Source organism: Talpa occidentalis, unplaced genomic scaffold (genome assembly GCF_014898055.3).
Source record: "Talpa occidentalis isolate TD23 unplaced genomic scaffold, MPIMG_talOcc4v2.1 talOcc4.2, whole genome shotgun sequence".
Lineage (NCBI taxonomy): Eukaryota > Metazoa > Chordata > Mammalia > Eulipotyphla > Talpidae > Talpa > Talpa occidentalis.
This window is the reverse complement of record NW_023602073.1, coordinates 10,150,298-10,165,488: the sequence shown is the minus strand read 5'-3', so window position 1 is coordinate 10,165,488 and position 15,191 is coordinate 10,150,298. Positions and strand designations below refer to the sequence as shown.

At 39.3% G+C, this 15,191-nt stretch overlaps 1 protein-coding gene and 2 pseudogenes across 3 annotated transcripts in view; 1 reads left to right on the top strand and 2 right to left on the bottom strand.

Annotated features, from left to right (window-relative positions):
* CDKAL1 (CDK5 regulatory subunit associated protein 1 like 1) overlaps window positions 1-15,191 on the bottom strand; it is a 648,948-nt gene that overhangs the window by 543,148 nt on the left and 90,609 nt on the right. For all 3 annotated transcript variants that reach the window (XM_037518925.2, XM_054698342.1, XM_054698343.1), the window contains exon 4: window positions 2,021-2,105. In XM_037518925.2, the coding sequence (XP_037374822.1) occupies window positions 2,021-2,105 (85 nt within the window). The remainder of the gene's footprint in view (window positions 1-2,020; window positions 2,106-15,191) is intronic.
* On the bottom strand, window positions 1,149-1,326 carry LOC119253658 (U2 spliceosomal RNA; annotated as a pseudogene).
* LOC119253056 (28S ribosomal protein S17, mitochondrial-like) lies at window positions 3,809-6,409 on the top strand (annotated as a pseudogene).

The window sequence follows — 15,191 nt, the reverse complement described above, 5'->3', positions numbered from 1 at the left end:
ATTTTTTTAAATGTTCAACATTATTAGTAATCATGAAAATGCAAATAAAAACCACTTTGAGATACTGTCTCCACCAACAGATTGGCAACAATAGGTAAGTCTGATCATATCATATCAAGTATTGGCAAGTACAGAAAACAACCATGTGCATCCACTACTGGTGGGAGTAAGTGCTGTACATCTACTTGGGAGAAAAGTTTGGCATCATCTACTACAATTTGAATAAGCACACACCTATAATCTAGTAATTCAACTCCTAGGTACATATACTAAAATAATGCTTGCACACGTGCCCCAGAAAACATATTTTAAATTCTTACAGCCGAAGTGGCCATAAAAAGAAAACATGTGGAAAATTCAAATCTCTCATCAATAATAACATGGATAAGCTATGGCAAATTCATTCAATGAAGCACTATGAATGGCCAGAGTTTTTGCACATCCATTGACATGGATAAACCTAAAAGCATAATGTTGAGGAAAAGAAGCAAATCTCAGAATACAAACTTAAATGTAAGTCTAATAAATAAAGTTTAAAACAGGGCAAAACTAAACAACACACTGTTTAGAGAGAGATGCTTAAGAGATTAAAATTTTCTAATAAAAGCAAGGGGATAACGCAAAAATCAGGATACAGATTATATTACAGGGTATGAGTCAAAGAGGGATATATGGGAGGCTTTAAGGTCTGGACAATGTTGTATTTCTTATGTTGGGTGTTATACAGGTATTATATAAGTGTTAAGTTCATTATTTCTACTATTAACATTTAAAATATACATGTTTCATGTACTTAAGCATGTATACTTCAGGAAGCAAGAGGGGGAGGTCAAAGAAGAGAGCATGAGTGAATTTGGTAAGTGAAGAATCTCAAACCTGGCCGAGAAGGTGAGAAGAAAAATAAGACGATTGCCAAAAGAGGTAGAATGGGTTTAATTAAAATGAGCATGTTTAAATACCAATGAAAAGGCACCACTAGGGTTGGAAATATTGAAAATATAGGAGAATAAAGAAATAATTAATAGAATTGAGTTTCATAAGAAGGTTGATGGGATAAGATTCAGACAAAGAACATATGAAAAAGGGTATTTCTTTAGCTTTCTAAGTTACAACTATATAAAGGGAACAAAGCAAGAAACAAGAACTTTTATAGGTCTCCCCCAACAAAGTAATTCCCCTGAGGAAAAGGCATTATTAGCATCTAGAACAGAGCAAATAGGCAGAGAAAAGAGGTTAAGAACTGCTTTGGATAGAGGACGTATCAGATATTAAACTGATAAGAACAGATACTACACTTGATCTTAGCCAAAAGGCCAACTCAGCAATCAAAAAAGATAAACTCATGCAATTTGCAGCAACATTGATGGTGCTGGAAGGGAGCATGCTCAGTGAAATAAGCCAGAAAGAAAAAGAAAAATACCAGATGTTCTTACTCATAGCAGGAATTTAGAAAACCTAAATAAGGGACCATGAAAAAGACTAATTATAATAAAGTAAAAATCAAAATCAACAAGCAACTATAAACCAGAGACACTACTGGGGGGTGGAGGGGGTAGGAGGGAGTAGGATCAATACAAGGGGGGGGGGGAATTGTATGGGGACTATACCAAGATGAAAATGCATACATTGTGCAAAAATGAAAAATGATGTAAAAAATATATAAAATTTAAAAAATAAAAAAGACATTTAAAAAAACTGCTTCAGGTAGTTTCACAGAGGACAGACTGGATGATTCCCTAACAACAGTGAGTAGGTAATACTTAAATATTCAAATCACTGCTAGCTAAGTTCACAAATATTCAAATTACTTACTAGGAAAGTCCACATTACAGTTTCATTCTTAAAAAAAAAAAGTGTCATTCTTTATCAGATAAATTCAAAACAGTTTAATCTTAAAGTTTAACTCGAACATTTTTCCAATACATACTAAAATGTTTACATTAGGAATCTTTTAAAAGCTAATGGCCTGAGATTCAGTCTTACTTCGCTTATAAAATAGGAAAAATCAACTTCCACTTACTTAATTGAGTTTCTAAAGTGATCTTCAGCTGGATTTTTTACAGTACAGCTATTCAGGAGCCATAAGTCTGCATCTGATGCATCTTCTGTTAAAAAAAAAAACACATAAAAATTACTATCACATTTAATCATTCCAAAATACCCAACTCCTTATTCAAATGGCATTGGGACTGATGAGAAGGCCCAAGACAGAGTCAAGTTCATAGGCAATCACAATAGGCAACGGTTAGAATATGGAAACATCTGTGAGGAATATAAAAATGTATAACCTGTGCTATATCTTCATGCAATGAGGATATACAGATTGTTCCTATATTTTCAATACTTGAGAGTATTTAATAATGTCCAAAAACTGGAGTGAATCTGCCCTAATCATAGCTCTATGAAATTAATTGCTCTTTTTAATGTGGACTTATGTGTTACTACTTTTTCAGAAACATTTATTATATTCTCCACCTTGAGAAGTTATTGAAAATATGTCTTCCATGAAAAACCATGATTTGCCTCAAAGTGAGTCTTTAACTTATCTCAACAATTTGATTAAATATAATTATCTATTATAATAAATTCACTAGCAAAATACAACTCAGACCCATCCCATTTACTAAAATGAATTTATAAAATGTCTAAAGTTGCTGATGCTATTCCAACTATCTTGTTGCTCTGACACACTTACACAATAAAATAGGAATTACCACAATGAAAGAAAACCACATGGAAAATGGCGACCCCTTCAACAGTGTTTCAGTGAGAACAAAAGGTCAAAAAACGTGAACAAGGTAGATAACATGTGGGTGTCTGTGTGCACAGTCTTTACCAGGAAGGGAGCTTTGAGTGAGAACGTTACATGAGAGAGAAGCACAGCAAAGTTTCCAGTAACTTGGCAAAAACAATCCTTCCCAACATTTTGGTACAAAATAGCAAAATACGTTTATAAAGAGGCAAGACCAAAAACTTCTGGAAACCATTAAGAGATAAGGGAAGCTCCTTATTACTAGTTAGCAGCTGAATACTAGGCTGTATCCTAATACTAGTCCCGTCCTTCCATTCAGTCCTCCAACCCTTTTCCAAGGCCTGTTGCTCACACAGCAGTCAGAGTGGCCTTTCATAAAATAGTCACTTTGCTGTTCAAACTTAGAAATGATGCATCGTCACCTAACTTCTCTAATTCCCTCCAAACGACCCTCCACCACGCTCCCTGAAAGACAGTCCACTAACATACATCAGATCCTAGTACTGTTTCAGGCTCCTGGTAATTTCCAGATGGTGCTCAAGGCCTACTTGGATTTAGTCATCACCCTGTCCTCAATATTCAAGGAGTTTACAATCTTGAGGAGGAAGTCTGATTAAAAACAAAAAACAGCAAAACAGAAGAAAATTTCAGGTATCAATCAGTAATATTAAAATGATAAAAGAGGGCCTCCCCGGTGGCGCAGCGGTTGAGCGCTAGGTTGTGAAGTTGCCCGCAGCCTCTGCAGCACCAGTTCAATCCCCAGCCGCCAGGCGAGGGTCCCACATGGCACGCACACCTCTCCTGCCACCTGCTGCTCCCTTCAGCAGTGTACTTCGTCAGTCTGCCTGTTCTGTTCCCCACTCTGGCTCTGGTGAATTCTCTCACCCTCCCACGCTTCTAACGGTACCCAGTGCTTGTATAAATAAATCAATCTTTAAAAAAAAAAATGAAAAAAATGATAAAAGAGGCTAATAGAAAAAGAACAACTGGGGGGCTGCTGGTCAAAACAAGATTCCCCATATGAGTTGAGACTTAAATGCCAGGAAGGAATCTATCATGCAAAGATCACAAGCATTACGAGAAGATATCACAGGTACAAAGGCCATGAAACAGGACCAGGCCTGCCTTGATCTAGTGAGAGAGAAGACAGGATGACTGAACATCAGGAAAATACGAGAAAAAAGTAAGAGAGGTAGGCAGAAGCCAACTTTGTTGACAAACTAAGAACTTACCCATTTTATTATAATTGTAACAGGAAGTGACCTTTAGTTTTCAAATATGAGCTAATTTCTACTTCAGTAAGCTCATTCTGAAAGCTTTGGAAAGAACAATGTAAACAAGGCAAAAGTAAAGGCACTGAGGAAAAAAAGCAAAGGCAAGAAAACCAGTTGGAAGTTGAGACTTTGGTCAAAGACCAGGGTATACTGGACAGGGGTTACACCCATGGCAACACTGAGAAGCAAATGGAGGCATATTTTGGAGACAGAATCAAGAAAACTCACTGACACATTAGATATGGGTTGTACAAGAATCAAGGATTCCTCAGCACAAAAAGGTATTTTGGCCTAAGTATCAGTTATATGTGGTATCATTTACTGAGAAGGGGAAAAGGTCTGGAATAAAGCAGATCTGGTAGTGGAGAACTGATACTTTTGCTTTGGCCATGTTGTGTTTGAGATCCTATTATCTGACTGGAAATACTTATTAGTCATTTTTATATCTGAAACCAAAACTCAGGCGAGTCTTTCAGGCTAGAGGCACAAAGAGACTTAAAACACTATGGAGGCTAGGGCCTCCCCTGATGGCGCAGCAGTTGAGCCCTGGGCTGTGAAGCTGCCCGCAGCCTCTGCAGCGCTGGTTCAATCCCCAGCTGCCGGGGAGGGTCCCACATGGCGCGCAGACCTCTCCTGTCACCCGCTGCTCTCCTCAGCAGTGTATTTCGTCAGGCGGCCTGTTCTGCTCCCCGCACTGGCTCTGGTGAATTCTCTCACCCTCCCACGCTTCTGACTGTACCCAGTGCTTGTATAAATAAATAAATAAATCTTAAAAAAAAAAAAAAAAAAGAGCAGAAGGGAGGGAGAGAAGTAGAAGAGAGAACAACAGAACGCAGATCATTGAAAGGTCTTATAGAGAAGTTTGATGAGCAAAGCTTTGCAAAGGAGCAGCCAGTAAGATAAAAGGAAAAATAGGCAGAGAAACAGTATCAAGTAAATGTAGACAAGATACTACTTTATACCAAAGAATAGTCAATTGTGCTAGAAGAGTTCAAGAAATATATCTATATAAATATTTAGTGTTGCTACCAAAGAGATGAGATGTTCCTTCACATTTTTCATTTCCTTTTCTCAATAATTAGTATTTGTTTGTTCAGAATAATCAAGTCACCCAGGAAAGGCCTTTTCCACTAAGTAACCCAGAAAATATACTTACTACAAAAGGGGAGGTGGAAAATTGTGTTATGACTGTTTGCCAATAGAAAAAAGCCGATTCCATATATATGCCCCCTTATGCACGTATTTCCTGAATTCTAAGAGGCCATCAACGGTAAGATGCGTCAACTTTGAACAGTTTTTCAAGAGAGGTGGAATATTCCATTCATGTAATATATTTTAAAATACATTCCAACTCCAAATTAACATGGGGGTGAGGAAGAGGGATGAAATAAACCTGAAACAGAAGAAATAATCTCCTTTGGCATGGCCTGCTTTCTGCAGTAGTTCCATCCAGAACAATTAAGAAGTACAAAATATTTACATTCTAGAACCTCATGACTCAAAATTAATGGTCAATCCTACTACCACTGATCGTTGATATGTTTACTGGAGTAAATAACTGCAAAGAGAAGGGTAATGCCTCTTGGTCTCAATCTGCGTACACATGTCAGGCTCTCCAGTGCCTCAGAGGGAAAAGCACTATGAGAGAAGAACACTTAAGGGAAAGGCAGCCGAGGTCAACAAACAAGGCTCGACAAGGGAAAGGAAGGCAGAAGCTTGGAGAGACAGACTTGCACAGGACTCAAAAAATCATGTTACCTATTTTGAGATTTGGCCAATAGCCATTAATCCCTCATAACAGCTGAAAAACATCTGCACGTAAGTCAAATATTGCCAATGCCAAGACTGGTTCGGGAGACTACAAATTTCAGACTAGCTGGGTAGAATCTAAACCTCAAGATGTGATTCTTGGCTGCATGTAGAATGGCGGAGCCAGGAGGTGATCAAAGCCACATAAAGTCATACTTCATTCATCCGTCCATGCCAAGCGGAGAGTAGGCAAGGTGGCTGGGACAGCAATGCAAAAACTGCTCAAGAGTTACCAGTCTTGTTTCGCATCCCTGTTTATTAAAATATTTTAATAAGCAAAATCCACCTTGATCATAATGCTCTTTAGTAGCACACAGTTGCTTCTCAAGGCTTCACCTGTTCCACAGGTGAATCACGGATAATATGAACTGCTGAGATCATGTTCAAAGTTGGACAAGTCATAGATCCAATGACTGGAAAACCCTGAGCAGGCACTGCCTAGCTGGAAACCACCCAAGTAGGGAAAGATCTAAAAGAACGTGCTGTTTCTTCAACACAGCAAAGGTGGATGAGAAGAAGGAGCCAAAGGGAAAGATTTTGCAGGTTTGCTTGTGGAATAAAGAAATTTGTCTAAGTTTCACGAAAAATATAAAAACTGTCGACATGTTAGTCTTTCATTATCACAAACCACTGCCATAAATAGCATTGACTATTAATCAGTTAGTATTTTTTCCAGATTGCCTTTGGAATCAAGTCCAAAAAAGCAGGAATGTTAGGTCAAAGGAACGTGCACATGGATTCCATTACATGTGTCCGATTCCTTCCATGAGGAGGGCGTGGCTTCACATCCCAGGAGTGATGCAGAACCACAGCATCACCTACAGAGTATGCCAGCAAACCTTTGTACTTTTTTTTAAAAAAAGATTTATTTATGTATGCATACAAGAACTGGGGTACAGGCCAGAGGTGCAGGGGGATGAGAGGATTCACAGGAGACAGAGTGGGGAAGAGAACAGGCAGACTGACTGAAATAAACTGCTGAGGGGAGCAGTGGGTGAGTCAGGAGGGGTCTCTTGCACCATGTGGGTAGTCCCTGGCCAGGGATTGAACTCATGCTGCAGTGGCTGCAGACAGCATCATAGGTTGCAGCTAAACCTCTTGCACCACCAGGGAGACCCAAACCTTTGTACTTTTTAGCCCATGTGGTGAGAAACAGGATAAAGTGAGGTTTTAATGTGAATTTCTCTCATGATGAATAGATTGAGCATTTTTTCATGGGTTTAAAAGTCATCTGCAGGGCCTCCCCAGTGGCGCAGCGGGCTGAGCACAGTGCTGTGAAGCTGTCTGCAGCCTCTGCAGCATAGGTTCATTCCAAGACGGCCAGGGAGATACCCACATGGTGCAGCAGACCTCTCCTGTCTCACCCGCTGCTGCTCTCAGCAGTGTTTTCTGCCAGTCTGCCTGTTCTGTGGGTGTGCGCCTCTGACCTGTACCCAAGTTCTTGTATAAATAAATCTTTAAAAAAAAGTTTTAAAAAAAAGCCATTTGCAGGGCCTTTTCTCCATTTTCTACCCACATCTTTGTTTATTTCTATCCACATCTTTGGTTTATTTTTCTATCAGACCGAATAGAGTTTCATCTCAAGCTTTAATTTAGTAATATACACACACAAATATACAGAGAGTATTCTCCATCTATGATGGAAGTTACAACGCTTTTCCCAGTTCATTCTTTCACTTTTTTTCTAGCATTTCTTCAGTATGAAACTTATCAACCTGTTTCTTATTGCTTCTGGGTTTTGAGAGATAATTAGAAAATTTCTGTGCCCCCGGATTACTAATTTGGGAAGTTGCCTGTGACTTCTTCTAATATACATATGGTTATACATTTAGATCTTTTATGTATTAGCAACTTGTCCTGGTACATAGTGATCATTTTTTAAGTGCAAGATGAAATAAGACCCTACATCCTCAAATAAATTTGAAAAATATTAAAAGTATAATGCTACCTAGAGCTTGCAAAGGACTGGGGGATCTGGCAACCTCCTATCTGCTGACAGCAATCTATACTGATGAAACTCAGAATGCAAAAGGAGACTAGCTATCAAAAATTTAAATCTGCATCCTAATTTTTCTTACACATGCATGTAGGACACTCACCACACATACCCCACACTTACACATATGCCACATATATGCACACACGTAAATATACACACACACTGAAACTTCAAAAGTCTCAGGAAACATTACTGACAAAGTAAAAAACCTAGAAAACCTGCATTATCCATTATAAGGAGGTTTAGTAGATGCACCATGAGGCTGTAGCTAAAACATCATTTAGCTGTTAAAAAGCAAGATGCATCTGTAAATGCTTAATTTATAAAATCTTTGCTATATCATCAGGTGAAACAAACCAAGATACAGACAAGTGGGTCATGTACTTGTGTTCTTAAAAGGGCAAAAAGGGGAAATTCTGTTCTAAGAAATTTTCTAGAAGCATATATATGAAACAGTTGGAAGTGTTTGTCTTGGGAAGTAAGACAAAATTTAAGTGTCCTCCACTACAGCGTTCGTGCGTGTCTTTCATACTCTTTTTTTCTTAAACTGGCATGGGTGTTACTTTTATCATTTTATCAAGTTTAGTCACGAGAGGGAGCACAGAAATATTTCATGTATATCTATCTGTATTGCTTGAAATTTTAAAAGCACAAATTGCTTTTTTAAGAAAACTAATCAAGCTTTTTATATTTTAAGTTTCCTTTTCTGTAGAGCTTAGAATCAATCGTGTTCTTTCATTTTAAAGTGAGAACATAAACTCTTTTCCTGCTGTGATCCATCATGGAAACAGTGACCTGATATACATTTTCCAAAGGACTCTTCCCCCTGTGCTGAAAGCTTTTGAATTTACTGAACCAAGAAAATGATGGTCATTGACACACCACCCACTCTGAGCGTGAGGACCAGCAAAACAAACTATTACTTGTTTTAATCGAAATGCATTTACTTTCCAAACTCTTTCTTATATACACAAGATAAATTACTTTTAAATCTGAAGCAGTAAAAATCTGATTAGCAATAATAGCTAACATTATTGAGTACATATTATGGGTCCAGCAATAAGCCAAGCATGTTATTTTTTTCCATTTAACAATCCTAATTTGAAGTGGGTTCATTTGTACTCCACTGTTACAGAGGGGGGATCTAAGAGAAGGAAAGTAACTTGCCTAAAAACCCACAGTAATAGGGTGGGCCAGGATTAGATATCCAGACAAACTGACTCCAGAGACTCTAGATTGAAGGAAATCAGAATGCTTCATTAGTGGCTCTTTGCCTCGTGATCAAAAATGATGCAAGCAATATATATATAATAACAAAATAAAGAATTACACGGACTCAAGGTTGCCTCATGATATTCATAAGACGACTAACAGTCCGGCTTCAAAAGATGTTTGGCTATTTCCAAAATTTCCAGGATCTTGAACATGTCAGCTCTTGGCCTTCTGTAATCAGTGGGAGACATGCAGGAAAGAGAGAATTAATGAGTGCAGGATCATGATTCCAAAGCACAGGCTGACTCTCATAGCAACCAAGCTTCCCTTCACCCTGCAGGCTTCTGCATAATGGCAGCATTATAAAAGAGATGGGCATGGTTCATATCAACACTGCTCAGAACAAAACATTTATCTTACACAACTGTTCTATTTGAAAGTCAACTACGGAGCGGCATAAAACAGTAAGAAGAGTCTATTCATAGATTTAAGTATGGCAGTTAAGCAAGCTGATACAAATAAAAATTCAGGAAGAAAAAAAAGAAATGGGAAACAAGTTTATTTTGGGCCTAACAGCATTTTGGGGGAGTTTCTTTGCCACAGAACATGGGAAGACAAATGAAGTCCAAAGAGTTTAAATGTCCATTATGCTTATTCATCCCTGGGGAGTTTATTTGTATAATACAAATCACCAGATGCCTAGTGAAATCTCAGAGAACAGGGTATGCATTAATAAGATAATTTAAAGCACCATCAATGTACATCTTACAGCATGATTTGCCAAAACCAAAAAAAAGCAAATTACTTCTGATCAATGTATTAATTTTTTTCTCCTATATTTCATTTATTGTCCATGCTATGGAAAATGCAGTGCACAGGCTTGAGCAAGCCTGTTTTCAAAAACTGTTTTATAGAAGCAATTAGCGTGATCCATGAGAAAGTAGTCTCCCATCAGCCAGTGAGAGCTGCGGGAGAGATGGTGGGGAGTAGAAGAAAAGAGAGAAGAGAGAACGGGCAAGGAGAGATAAAGGGACCCACAAAGGCAATCTACAGTCCCCAGTCTGAAACACACAGCCAAGAACTGACCCTCTGCTGTACAGTGCTGGGATCATTTGGTGTGTTTCTGAGTGAAGTAGAACACAGGCACTCCTAGGGCAAAGCACTTATTCCTAGAGATGACTCGCATAATGAGTTTGTTCTTTTAAAATCATCCTGCTGAGTGATTCGCAGAAATAAGATGAAGAAACCAAGGGTCAACTTGACCTCGGTTTACTGTATGAAGGGAAAAGAACATTTTTTTAAAATAAGAAATAATAGCTGGCCTACCTCTACCAATAGCTACTGGAAATTACTAACATAGCTAAGTAGAGCTGGTCAAAATCACAATCAGCACAACACAGACCTTTTACTTACCATGGAGGAAAAAAAAAAGCTTTGCTAATATTCCCCTGTCCTCATTCCAAATGAAACTGCTCTGCGATCCTGACACATAATAACCAGAAGTTTCTAAGTCTCAAGAATCCCTAATAAGATCTCTATTCCTGTATGTTCAATAGTTTTATAAGCTCGAAGTTAAAAAACACATAAAATGGACTTTGTAGGGCACGGCATGATCTGATCTCTACTCCTCACGCCCAATTTCCTGCCCCACCGAGCCTGAGGAGACCAGAAATCTTAAAAATAAATAAAAGGGGGGGGGGCTAAGTATAATGAACAGAGTTCACCAAAAAGAAATGTGTGTGGCTCCTGAATGTACAAAAAGATGCTCAACCTCAGTCTTAATGAAATAAATGAAAATTAAAACTGCACCATGGGGAGAAAAATAGCTGTCCCATTTTCCATTTATTAGATCACCAAAACCCCAAAAGCTGGAACACACACTGAGCTGGTGAATGTGAGAAAACGGGCACTCTCATGTACAGTAGAGAGGACTGTAGAACAGTAGAACCAGCTATGGGAACATGGGGACCAGAGTACCAAAATGGCAGATGCCATTAAGAAAGAGACATTCCACTTCTAAGAATTTGGCTTCGTCAAACACACTTGCATAGTGCAAGGTCATTCACTGCAGCATTATTTATAATAACGAAAGGTGACTGGTGAAAGACATTTTAGTATACTCAGAAGTGAGACTCACAAAGGAAAAAAAAAAAAATCATACAGAAATACAGAAAGAGCTCCGGTACACACTGACCAGAGAAGAGAGTAAGACACTAAAAAATCTACACAGTATGGTTTACACAATGCCCTGAGGGGTTGAGGGGGGGTTTAGAACACATACTCATATTTGCTTGTATTTGCAGAAGAAACCATTTTTGCACTTATGGAATGCACAGTATAAAAAAACTAGCAGCGGTTGGGACCGGCAAGAAGAAGAACAGAAGCAGGATAGAAGACAGGTAAGAGAAAGACTTCCTTGTATAACCTAATTTTTTTCTTTGAACCTATTCAAAAATTAAGTATTTTCAAACTATACAAGCCATTATAAAAATTGGTTTGCCTGAATCATTCAGCTCTCTCCCCACTTCTTGAGTTCCTTTCATCGTCAAGTATCTGAAGAACTGTCACTTTGTGCCAGCCAGCCTTGGCAACCTCCCCCTCACTATTGCACCAGATCATTTTGGTGAAGACCTCCAACCACTGAGTTTCCCTGAAACTGCCTTCACTAGAGAACTGGTACCGAGTGACAGGTGGCAGCACAATGTGGTGACACACTGCTTTCTTTAATCACTCCTCTTTTCCTCTTCCTTGGATACTCTACTCTACTCAGGCCCCACTGGCCCTACAAACTGGAGAGACTTAGGAGCTAGGTTTTCCTTCTCATTTATTCATTGGATGATCCCTACCACTCTGCCCATAGTTTCAAATGCTAGTTGAAAGATGATTGCCAAATTTATCCTTCCCGTTCATCTGAGCTCACTATCCAACTCACCAAATAACATCTCCACTGAAATGCAAAGAAATGTTAAGCTTGACCCAAACCATTTTCACAAATATCCACTCTTGCTTCATTCCATTCTTAAAGAAACAGAACCCACTCTAGGCATTAAAATAAGGAAGTGCTGAGTAATATTCCATGGTGTATATGTACCACATCTTCTTGATCCAGTCATCGATTTTGGGGCATTTGGGTTGTTTCCAAAGCTTAGCTATTGTAAACAGTGCTGCGTTAAACATAGGGGTGCAGGTGCTCTTGGAATTGATGTTTCTGTGTCCTTTGGGTAAATACCTAGGAGTGGAATTGCTGGATCCTATGGAAGCTCTATGTTTAGTAGGTCCAGAAATCTCCACACAGCTTTCCATAGTGGTTGGACCAGTTTGCACTCCCACCAACAGTGCAGGAGAGTTCCTTTTTCTGCACAACCTCGCCAACATTTGTTGTTGCTAGTTTTTTTAATATGTGCCATTCTCACTGGTGTGAGATGGTATCTCATGGTAGTTTTGATTTGCATTTCCCTGATGGCAAGTGATGTTGAACATTTTTTCATATGCCTGTTGGCCATTTGCATTTCCTCTTCAGAGAAGTTTCTTTTTAGCTCCTCTGCCCAATTTTTGACTGGATTATTTTCTTTGTTTGTGTTGAGTCTCATCAGCTCTTTGCAGATTTTTGTGATAAGTCCTTTATCATTAGTGTTGTGTGCAAAAATGTTCTCCCAGTCGGTGGGGTTTCTCTTTGTTTAAGATAAACACATGCAATTTGCAGCAACATGGATGGCGCTGGAAGGGATCATGCTCAGCGAAATAAGCCAGAAAGAAAAAGAAAAATGCCGATGGTCTCACTCATAGCAGGAATCTAGAAAACTTAAATAAGGGACCAGGAAAATGAATAACTATAAGAAAGTGAAAATCAAAATCAACAAAAAACTATGAAGCAGAGACACTCTATGGGAGGTAGGGGGCGGGGAGGGGAGGGATTGGGGTCAAAATAAGGGGACTGCAATTGTATGGGGAATATAAAAATAAAATTTATTTAAAAAAATAAAAACCACCTTCACAAACAAACAATAAATAAATAAATAAATAAAATAAGGAAGTGCTAATAGAGAAATATGTGTATATGGCCAATGGAAAAGCCTGGACATCAGATGGGGAAGACACTGAGATAAAAAACAACAGAAATCACTATCCATCTCAGAACCAGAGGAACTCGCTGGAAGAAATAGAACTGTCAGCGTCACAATACTCAACCATTTGTCAAGGCCTGGAACGATGGTAAGGGCTACCCATCCGGAGCTGGATGACCAAGGGAGGAGTTGTTAAAAACTGAAGCCTAACTGCAGGGAAGGAGGAGGGAGAGGGACCAGAGGGAGGGAGGGAGGAGCACAGGGGACTGAGGTGATGGTGTACGGGTGCCTTGGGGAAGGAAACTCTATGGGGACTACACCTGAGGGGGTGGGGGGAAGCAAATTTTGTTTAAAAATGAACAATGATGGGCCTCCCCTGGTGGCGCAGCGGTTGAGTGCTGGGCTGCGAAGCTGCCTGCAGCCTCTGCAGCGCTGGTTCGATCCCTGGCAGCCGGCGAGGGTCCCACATGGCACGACAAACCTCTCTTGCCGCGCCCGCTGCTCCCTTCAGCAGTGTATTTCGTCAGTCTGTCTGTTCTGCCCCCGGCTCTGGCTCTGTTGAATTCTCTCATCCTCCAGTGCTTCTGATTGTACCCAGTGCTTGTATAAATAAATAAATAAATCTTTAAAAAAAAAAAATGATGTTTAAAAAAATTATTTAAAAAAAAAACCCTGAGGCCACAGGAAGCAAACTGCTGCTTGTTGGGTGGGACACGACAAAGTGCAAAGAGGGGGAAGAAAATATCCAACCTTCTGCCCTCTCCTAACCTCCAGTCTTCCCTCAATGGCACCTACTGACCAAATATACCCGTAAGAGCCAAAAGGTAAGGAAAACTGGAATGCAGGACAGTGAAAGCCAGGGAGTTGAATCTGAGCACCAAACAACGAAAGACCAAACATTGCCCTTTCCAGTTCTCCCCAACTCTGTAAATGGCACATCGACCTAAATCCGGAACCCCTGGAGTTGTCTTCCATCACTGTTTACACAGCACCAAGTTCTGCAGCACATCTAGCAAATCTCAAAGAATATTACCTCCAAAATCATTGATACATCTGCTGTTTATCTGCTCCGCCAACACCATATCAGTCCTTGTTTCTGTCTCCTTACACTTGCCATTAAAGCAACTTAGAAAATTATCAATGAACCAACAAAAAGCAAGAGATGTTCTAGTGCTCACAGATAACTGAAAACTGGGGCAATAAGTTATATAATACTGACAGCTAGTTTCAAGTATATATTGGTAAGGAAGAAAATAAGTCATCATTGAGAATTCACTACCCATACACACACAAACACCCCCAACTGTACTTTTATTCCCCCCAGAACACATCAGCAAAACAAAGTTTCAGTCCAGTTTACTGCTAAGACTGTTTCATATGTAAGTAGCAGAGGCCACATGAATAAATAGCCGTTCAACAGACAAAAAAGGAAACCTTTTATATTTGGCCTCTTAACCATCTCCTAAAACAAAGGACATGTAGTACAACTAAGTTCATAAACCAAAAAAGTTACTGGGATGCCCAGAAGACAGACTATCTGGTTGTTGTTTTTGATTTTTTTAATAAAGTTCTTTCTTTCTGCTCTGAGGTAATGAAAACGGTCATATCGCAAATCAGAAGTAGGACAGAGACCACACCAAAGGCTGGTTTAGTCATCCAAGATCATTAAAAATGGTTGATTCCTAACATTAACGCAAAAATTTTAAATGCAAATTAAAATACAATTTTTCCTTTTAAAATTGTTTTTCCAAAAAAAAAAAAAAAAAAGCAGGACCTCAAATCTTTGGTCCTTTTTTCCTCCCCTATTGCAAATTCACATTGTGGTTTTGGGGTTGGTGGGGACACATCACTGCCGGGGCTGGCAACCAGGCAGGACTAGACACTTGAAGGTGATATTTAGATTCTGACATGGAAAGTGGCAGGTGTATGGGTCATAACGGTCTTTATATTAATCTCCTTTACACTTAACTTTTCCTTTTTTTTTTTTAAGATTTATTTATTCGTACATACGAGAACTGGGGCACAGGCCAGAAGTGTGTGGGGTGAGAGGATTCACCAGAGACAGAGTGGGGAACAGAACA